Here is a 10,020-nt window from a genome sequence, read left to right on the forward strand (position 1 = left end):
TTTATTTCACTACACAAAAAATAAAACGGTTAGCTTCATCTCCAACACTACATACATACCAGGTATGACAGCACACACCTGCAATCCCAGCACTCAGTAGGGAAGGCAGGGGTCGGAAATTAAAGGTCATCCTCCACCACAGAGAGATCAGCCTATGCCACGTGTGTGTGTGTGTGTGTGTGTGTGTGTGTGTGTGTGTGTATAACATACTTAAGTACTATTGAAGAACACAATTTGTTTAAAACTTGAGTCCCTAACTATATCATGTGTTCAGTATATCGTTAGTTGTCCAAGATGAAGAGAAAAAAAACTTCTCAAGTGATGAGAATTTAAATTGTAGCAGCCATTCAAATCATATGTAATCATAAATCTTTTCATTCACTTTGTTCTTTGAAACCAGAAGCAACTACACAGAGAAAACATGTAATAGAAGGCTTTGGTACAGCAAACGGCCCTGGGCTAGGGACTAAGGCTCAGTTCACACTAAGTCTATACCAATTGAGACTACTTCTAACTTTCCTTACAAGACAAAATATTCTTAGTCTAAAGAAGGGGGGCAAGGGCTGGAGAGATGGCTCAGCCGTTAAAGGCTAGGCTAGGCTCACAACCAAAAATATAAAAGAAGGGGGGGCAAAAATAAGTAGAAACACAGGGTTGGGAAAGAAGCTCTATAATTGTACAACTACAAACGCTTAAATGAAACATTCAGATTACTATACTAACACCCTGAAGAGTTACAAATGTGTACAGCATTCCTCCTGTCCACCAGGGCTGCAGATTTCTCTCTTCCCCTTTTCCATCAGCTTCCTCAGCTGGCCTGTTCTCTATGCCCAATGGACACAAGCCCAGCACTATCTGCTACTGCTGTGTCTGGCCTGTCTGTTAGCATCAGCACCTTGTTTATAGTTCTCAAGCCACTTCATACAGGGCAGAGAGAACATAGTAGCTACTATGGCAACTAGATCACTTAAACTGTTGACCTCTAAAAACATGTTAAATAGATAAAATGAACTCATCCATTCTGTCCAGAGACATCTCAACCAAGAAGCACTAACCACTTGTCAGACTAAACCATCAGCATGCAGCTGCCATATTAGATGCTTCACTCTCGCAGGCATGGTCAATGTGTATTAGTGGAAGTCGGAAGACAGCGCTCAGGAGCTGGGTCTCCCCGTACACCATGCGGTTCCAGAAATCAAACTCCGGTTGACAGGCTTGGAACCAGGTTACCTTTACAGGTAGTTATCTCACTTGCCCATATTTTTAACCACCCTGCTTGGCTGCATGCTATAACCAACATATCAACCAAATAAAAAAGAAGCCTATGAAAACTGAAAAGCTTAAGTGAGAGGAGCTGTCTGCCTCTAAGGCCCACATTTACAACTGTCAACTTATGATGGTCAAAGATTGCGTCATCATTTGCAGAGGCAACCCAGGTAAGAATCTCCAAGGATACCAAGGGCAAGCTTGTTTGGTTTTTGTTTTGTTTTGTTTTGTTTTTTTTAATGGCCTAAAATTGAAACTTGGACACCATTAGCAGAATGCATAAATCAAAAAGCATAGCTGTATCAAGCTGCAAAAGGAAATCTATCCAGAGTATTTGGTCTTTCAGACACTTCTCAAAGACCACAAAGTGAAGAGTCTTGTTTTAAATTCTGCCTAAAGGACAAATATTTTGGTGGAAAACTGTGAGTCTTGCCCTACCAGTAGAATTCAAAGAAATGCGAACAGAGAGATTGAAATTTGGGTGTGATGGTGCATAACCCCAGCCCTCAGCTGGTGGAGGCAGGAGTCTGAGGCAAGCCTGGGCTACAAAGCAAGACTGGTATCAAAGAAAAAGCAAAACAGCAAAAAAAGAAAGTTCAAGATTAACAGGCATATAAGGAAGTGCTCTGAGTATTATTTTCCCAAGATACGTATTGAAGACATTCTTTCAGCAACTTCTTCCACTGAAAACAACTAAAAATTCTGGTCAAAATATTATTATACTTTCTTTAAGCAACATAAAATTGACAAAATATCAAAAAATTATTTGGTCAAAATTAAAGAGAATATCAGAACCCACTAAGGTCAGAGAATAATGGAAAAAAACAAACAAAACTTGGGCCCATCCAGACTGGACATCTGATGGGTGGCATACACCACATTTATATAAGACACTTAAGGGTTTATAACCACTAGGCAAAGACAGCGAGTATATTTGTTCTCAAAATATATTTACAACCCAGTTCTCATCAGATGAGCAGTCCAAATGTCTCAGGCAATGACTTTTGTTTAAAGTAGTACTGTACTAGTAATGCCTTCAATTACTAGTAATCTACCAAAAAGAAAAAAAAAAGCAAAACCTTTGAAAATTCAGATTACTCTTATACTTTCCAAGGACAGTGAATAGCACACCAAAATAAGTCAAAAATACAAAGGAACAAGTTATTGTGAGCAAGGAGCAACAGGAACAGTCCACCTCAGACCTAAAAACTATGGAGACACAACTTAAAAGTGACACCACAGTAAGGTTAAAAAAAGTCATCCTGGAAGTATCTGAAAAGAACAAGACATCAAAGAACAAAACAAGAGCCAGACTGCAAAAGGAGCCAAAATGAACGCCAACATGATCTAAGCTAACTCACTACGTAACTGTAACAGGCTGAAATGAACTGAAGAGGGAAATGATGGACTGAAAGATGTATTAGAATACATTAGCCAGAAGAAAAGGGTGGAAATATAAAGATGGAACATGTAGAGAAGAAAAAGAAGGAAGGCTTAAGATTCACGCATGCATAAGTCAGAAATCAACGGGGAAAGAAAATGCAACAGAGGGTCTATCTAAAGAAATTATATAGTTGGATATTCTGTAAGATAATGAGATTTAAAGAGCATAACAAAATTCAAAACAGAAACCCATACTCTCAAAAATCAAGGAAAAACAAAGTACCAAAGACAGAGGAAAAATATAAATGTACCTAACAAACCAGAAAGCAGCAAAACACAGTAAAATCTCCAAAAAATGTTTTAGATAAAAAGAAAAACAGTAAGTATCAGTAAGACTGGATATGTCACAAGGTTTCAAGAATACACAGAGAGGCTGAGCTCAGCTTAGTGGTAGAAGGTGGGCTTAGCTTAGCATGCGCCAAACCCTGGGTTAAATCTAAAGGAAGAGGACAGAAGAGGAGGAGGGAGAGGTGGCAGAGGAGGTAAAGAATCTGAAAAGACTTAAAAAAGAAAAAGCCTGTCAAAATATCTCGAGAAAAAGTGACAGGGCTTATACAAAACCTACTTCAATCTTGGTCATTTAACCTCTCTTGTTACTTAAGAAGTTTGGAGTTACTTCCAAAGTTCATTCCACCTCAAAGCTCACTCTGTCATTATATATTTCAGTCAGTGGGAGGTGATTCAAATGATAATAGGCTAGCGCCTAAAAATAAAATGCTAGCTATCATCAGAAAGAACAATGGAAATTAACAGAAATTATATCTCATAATCTATAAAAAGCCATCCATATACTGAATACCAACACATGTTAAAAATTGCCAAACTTCTTTAAACATACTGTGTGTGTGTGTGTGTGTGTGAGAGAGAGAGAGAGAGAGAGAGAGAGGTGGGGGGGGGGGGACACACAAACCAGACGGGGGATAGAAAAAAAGCATTTATCTTCAATCTTTGTTATATATTAGAACCACAAAAAAAAAAAAAAACTGCTTAAAAACGCTAATGCTAGGGACATAATTTCTATGATTTTTGTTTTAATTGGTCTGGATTAGACCCAGAGAACAAGTTCCCCAGATTATTCTAAGATTCCCATTAAAGTCGAAACACACTGGACTAACATGACAAATAAAAAGATGTATTTTAAAAGAGTAAGTACCCCTGTAATCTTTCTAAAAGTATAATTGAACACTATGAAATTATCAAGGATATGAATAGAATTAAAAACTTATTCACAAAATGATATAAAGATGGTTCATTTGTTCCAAGTTTAAAAGCTTGTTCCAAGCTTAAATAAAAAGATGAAACAGATGGTTAGTTTTATAAAAATGGTTATAAATGTACAATTTGTTATCTTTGTTATCCAAGATGTAATGCAAAGGTGATTGAAGTCACTAAGGTCTAGCCCTACCATTCATCCTAGCTTCAGTGCCAGCACCAGACCCTAAATATTAGGCAGCATGGACTGAGGAAGGCGCCATCATGCTCTGGCTTAAAGTGAGTTACGTCTGAAGATCATGCTTTTCTCAGAGGCAATAAACAGGAGTAAAATTCACGGATTTGCTACTCAGCACTTACTTGACTTACACACCGGGCACATACTAGGTACTTTAAAGTAATCTTATTCTCACAAGGCAATCTATTGTTCTTACCTTACATAGGAAATTAAGGCTCTGAGAGGGTATACTTTTGGCAAAATGTTTGTTTTGGGTTTGGTGGGTTTTTTTTTGTTTTTGTTTTTGTTTTTGAGGCGGGGTGTTCAAAACAAGGTTTCTCTGTGTAACCTTGGCTGTCCCAGAACTCACTCTGTAGACCAGGCTAGCCTTGAACTCCGAGATCTGCCTGTCTCTGCCTCCTAAGGGCTAGGATTAAAGGGGTGCATCCCCACTGCCTGGCGGCAAATATGTTTTATAGGCATAGAATATAATAGTAAGTTTAGAGTATAGATTTATTAACAGGTCTATGTCATTGTTGCATTTCATGCATAGAAAATAATTACTGTAATTAACAAAAAAAAATCTTTTCTAAAGTTCTTTCATCTAAACGCTCAGGAAATTTCAGCTACCTTAAGGTGTTCAGTAGCGATGCCTTTGAATTGTTTCTGCTCCGCTTTTCCTCACACCTCACATTCTACCCCTTGCACATCTAGCTAGCTGTGTTCTTCTTGTTTTCTGAATCTTCTACTATATTTTGACGATACATCAACAAAACGTATACGCAGGAAACCTCACCACTACCACCCATTTTCAACTCAGGCCTCAATTAATTAAAACAGCCTCCTAAATAGTCTCCCTGCTTCTTCTACCACCTCCCCGAGCCTACTCTTAATTACTGCCAAGGGCTCCTTTTAGATGCTGCCCGCCACAAACATTCCCACAGTTGTTGTTTTCTTGGTACTGGTACTGAACCTAGAGCCTTGCAATATTCTGGGCAAACACTGCCACTGATTGTGACCCCACCCTCTTTTTACTTTGTATATGAAGCTAGCCTCACTTAAGTAGTCCATGTTGTCCTTGAATTTACTCTGTAGCCCAGACTGGCCTTGAACTTGTGATCTTTCTCCCTAAGCCTGCCAAGTGACTGAGATTACAGGCCTGTGCCACCAGACTCAGCCAAAATTCAAAGTCTTTACACTGGGCAGGGTCCAATCTCTCCCTCTGGCATCTTCCATTCCTCCTCCACTCCCGCCACTGCCTCCCTCATGGTTGCTCCTCTAAGCATCCTCTCTTGTCCTGGCTGTTTTAACTCTTTCTGTAACTCAGGTATGGCCTTGGAAGGTGTTAGGTCAAATAACAGTCTGTCTAAGAAGACTTACTTCCTACCCCTAAACCAGAGCATGCACTACTTTGCAACACAGCAGGAATTCATCACTGCTTATCTGACCCTATGATTTCAATTTCATGAGATAAGATCTTGTATCTTCTCCATGCCTTGAACAGGATCTGGCATGAAATATGTACTTGAAAAATATTTGCTAAATGAAATACAAATCATTAGTGCCAAAACCCAGATTCATAAACACTCCAGCACAGAGTCTCTACACCACATGGCACTCCCAGGTAGAGATCAGCGCCCCCTCCACTCCTACACATACAGCATCAAAATATATGATACTTTATTTACATGCTTGCTTCTTGTAAGCAATTTTCAAATGACTAAACCCAAGGCTCTTATTACTTATAATTCTCCACATTTGCTGCTCAGTCTTCTCCCATGCTGTTCTAAGAAAGCCAATCTCCCTCTCAATGACGACAGTCCAGTCTACCTACTGTTTATGTCCTGCCATGCTAATTAGGATGCATGCTTCTTCTGGGTCTCAGACAAGGAAAATATTCTCAAATTTTATTTGTATTCTTTCTTCAAGTCTTTTCTCAAACACAAAACTCAGTAATACTTTTATATTCTCTATTCCTTCAGGAATCACCAATTCCCATAGAGTGGGGGGAGGATCCATTAACATGGGAAAGGAGGAAATAAGGGATTAAGAAAAAAAAATTGATAGGATGTGACTACTTTCTCACTCCCAGCATCTAAAGGTGGGAGGAAGTGACAAAGGCTGCCCAGACAGATGAGAACTTAAGATTGCCTTTCACAACTCAGGCCTGGCAACTTCAAGAAGCAGGACTGACAGGTTCTGGCAAATGAGACTGAACCTTAAAGGCACTTCTGTTGACTTTGGTGTTAATGGCTTTGAGAGACAGAGAGATTTAAAAATTAAAAGGACACAGACAGACGCATGTGTCATCACAATTCATTTAACTCTTTTACTTCATATTGTTTTCTAGGAAAAGCCCAATGGCACAAAATGGAGAGTCAAATTTAATGTAGACCTAAAGTATATGGGTTTTTTTTAATTTAATTCTATTATTAAATGGTACAAAGACCATGCATTATTGCAAACCCACCAATAATAATAATACTTATGATAAAACATTCTATCATTCTTTAAAACTTTCTCTCAAACATTTAATTTCATTGTAGCATACATCAAAAGATGTTGTAAGAAAAATTAAGTAGTGCCAGGTGTAGCAGCACATGCCTTTATCCCCAGCACTCCGGAGGCCGAGGCAGGCGGATACTTGTGAGTTCGAGGCCACCCTGGTCTACAAAGCAAGTCCAGGACAGCCAAGGCTACACAGGAAAACCCTGCCTGTCTCAAAAAAACAAAAAAGAAAAAGAAAGAAGGAAGGAAGGAAGAGTAGTGTCCTTAAATATAAGCAACAATAGGAAACTTAGCTGAAGTTAATTTGGATATGTGTACAAATATTCTTACACACAGGAAGGCCAACATTGCTCTGTTGCTTGTTTTTAACCAGAGTAGTGTCATTTGTTTTACATTCCCTAAACTAGAAAATATGCTAAAATGTAAGCAAATTTAAAAAAAAAAAACATTTCCAGCAACCGTGCATTAGAGTTAGGCCTTTCTTCAACAGTGCCTTGGACCTGAACTCCATAAGCTCCTTTAAAGAATGCATTGCCAGTAAAGGAGGGTGTCAAGCATCAGACTTTTCTGTGCACTCTCAGTCATTTGGTTGGATACAAGATCAGTCAACAAGAGAAGACTTACAAATAGACTACATACTCATACCTAACAGTAGATATGAGAGAAAAAAAAATACAAACCATGTAACTATAGAAACAGAAGAAACCATACAGGCCACTACTTCACTCAGTTGCCCCTACCTACTTCCCAGAAGTTGACTACTACAACAGCTGCTACCACGGGACTGCATTCTTATTCTTCCTTTAAGAGGTAACTATGGGCCATATCACAGAGCTATATCCACTGAGTTCGTTCGCCTTCTGACTAAAACAGAAGCTCCATTAGGGGGGCGGCAGCCCTTTCTGTTTTGTTAACCGGAGTCCAGATACATGAGGTGGGCATTCAGTGTGCTGCGATGAAACTGAAGCCCAGAGAGGTCACAGGATTTCCTCAAGGTCACAGAGCTGGACACAAGCATGGCCTCTATTATTATAGACCTAGTCACTATATAACCTTGCCTGTTTGCTCCTTCCGTGGGCACCTGAACCTCACCAAAGCAGTACGCTCCTTAAAGGGAGTCTCTACAACAGATTTCTATCTCTTTGGTTTTTTTTTTTTGGGGGGGGGGGGGACCAAAAAAGTAACACTTCAAGTGCTTCAAATGAAAGCTGTACCAAACTGTGTTAATAAGCATCCAGGCTTAGCCCATAAAATAGAGAGGCACTACAACTCACAGCTCTTGAGTTCCTCTGGAAATCAGTGTGTGTGTGTGTGTGTGTGTGTGTGTGTGTGTGTGTGTGAGTGTGTTAGAAGTTTTATAAACACTCACTGAAAACCTACTGACCAACTCAGAAAGGCCAGTGAAGTTACCAACCTTTCCTCCTCCTCTGCCTCACAACAGCTCCTCTCTGTTCGGCACGCTTTATCTTGCAGATTATGCAAGGAGGCAGAGTAACACTGAAGAAGCCCCTTTAGTTCCTTTTAAAGTACATGTCAATCTTGCAAAACCCCCGAACATGAAAAAAAAAAAAAATCAACCCTTTGGAAGTTTTAGACTCCGTGAGAAGGTGTACCATGCCTGCCTCATTATCTGACTCGCATCAGTCAAGTCCTTCTTTGAAACCTATGCATCTAAGCCAAATGCGGGAGGGGGTGAAGGGGCAGAAAGGGGGGGTCAAGAAACATTTTCAGACAAAACGAGAGCTGATAAGCTAGTAACACTCTGGCCCGACATCAGTTTCTCGCGGAAGGCCAGGCCCTCGATGATACAAACTGTGTTGCCTTCCCTGGTCACCTTCCTCGCAGGGAGAGCAGTAGTCAACAGCCAAAGCCTTTTGCGGGGAATGTCTCTAGACCTAGGGTGCGTCACGTTCAGCCAGGACGATTGGCTTGGGAGTCTCTCAAAACTACTGTCAACCCACTCAGTAAACCGAAAGGGACAACCCAAGATGTGGCATGGCAAACAGTTGAAATGAGCACGGGAGTTAAGAGTGGGAAACAGCCGACGGAAAGGCGCCGGGAGGGTAAATGCATCAGGGGAGGGAATGGGAAACAGGCTCGAGGAAGTGGGGCCAGCAAAAGCCAAAGGTGACTGGAGGAGGGGGGGATGAGATTCTGGAAGTGATGGGCGCGAGGCAAGGGGGAGGGGACGCGAGCGGCCGGGGGGAGGGGGCGAAGGGTCCGGGGCGGGGCAGAAGAGAGAGAAGAGGCGGGATGAAGACCGCCAGGCCGGGAAGGTCTTTACCTGCAGCTCCGCCCGCTCGACCTCCCACTGGGCTCTCTCTACCTCGAAGCGGGCCCATTCGTGCTGCAGGAAGTGCAAGATCCCGGGGAGGCTGTACTGAGCTCGGGCCGCCCCCGCCGCAGCCGCCCCGTCTCCGGCCGCTGCAGCCTCCGCCAGAGGCCCGAGCCCCTTAGCACCGCCAGCACCCGGGTGGTTGTTGCTGAAGAAGACGCCGGGACCCGCCTGCTCGTCCATGGCGGCCGCCCGAACCCCGGAGAGCTCTGCCTAGGCGCCCAGCAGCGGCGGCAAACTGCGGCGGCCAGCTCTGCCTCCTCCCTCCGCCGCTCCCCGCCCACACCCCAGTCAGCAGGGAGCAGCCGCCCGGGCGCGGGGGCCGGGCGAGCCCGTGACGGGCCGGGAAGTGGGTCAACTGCGGCCCGCGGGGCTTGCCGGGAAATGTAGTTCCGGGGCGTGGCGAATGCCGCCTGCCTGTAGTGCAGCGCCTCTCCAAGGCGGGACTGGAGCCACGCCTTTTCCTGACCACGCCCTCCCCCCCTGGGCTGCGCGGGTTTCCTCTTAGGTTGCGCGGCCCAACGATGCCGCACCTCTGGGCGCTCCGCCGCGGGTTCCTTTCACGCGGAAGTTCGCGGGCGGCACTCCCTGTTGCATACTCACACGCGGAAGTTATCACGCCAAGTGCCAACCCCAGCTGCACATACTTTAGGGCTTCCTGGTCGTTTTGTTAAGAAATTGGCTCAAAGCAAGCCATTCGGTCTGTCCGCTTCCTCGTCCCCCATTTGGAGGGTTCATCAGAGCCTGAACACCCCTGGACCACAAGGTGGCCATCGCGCCTGTCTTCCTTTCCCTGAGGGGTCCACTTGTTGACAGGGCAGTTTTTTCTCAGGAGGCACTGTGGAACTCTGTCTTTCTGCTAAGTTTGACCTTTGCACTTTGGGGGGGGGGGGGAGGATGGGGGACGCTCCTTCCAATTTCTAGTTCAACTGCCTGAAATATTGGTATTCAAGTCCCTTTCTCTGGAGTAAGCCTGAGGTAAATTCTGCAAAAGTTTTAGATCTGTAACAAGTGCTGTTTGTTCAATCTCATTTTTTCC

General features: G+C 43.2%; 1 protein-coding gene across 3 annotated transcripts in view; it reads right to left on the bottom strand.

The window, feature by feature from the left end:
- Positions 1-9,287, bottom strand: part of STRN (striatin) — a 100,381-nt gene extending 91,094 nt beyond the window's left edge. For 2 of the 3 annotated variants that reach the window (XR_014781288.1, XM_084793088.1), the window contains exon 1: positions 8,931-9,287. Coding sequence is in view for 2 of the 3 variants with exons in the window: in XM_084793088.1 (XP_084649214.1) it covers positions 8,931-9,164 (234 nt within the window). In the remaining variant the exon portion in view is untranslated. The remainder of the gene's footprint in view (positions 1-8,930) is intronic. The other variant, XM_084793089.1, reaches the window with a different exon arrangement.
- Between the last annotated feature and the right edge of the window lie 733 nt (positions 9,288-10,020).

This window comes from Acomys minous (assembly GCF_964271855.1).
Source record: "Acomys minous genome assembly, chromosome: 8".
In the NCBI taxonomy this organism is placed as follows: Eukaryota; Metazoa; Chordata; class Mammalia; order Rodentia; family Muridae; genus Acomys; species Acomys minous.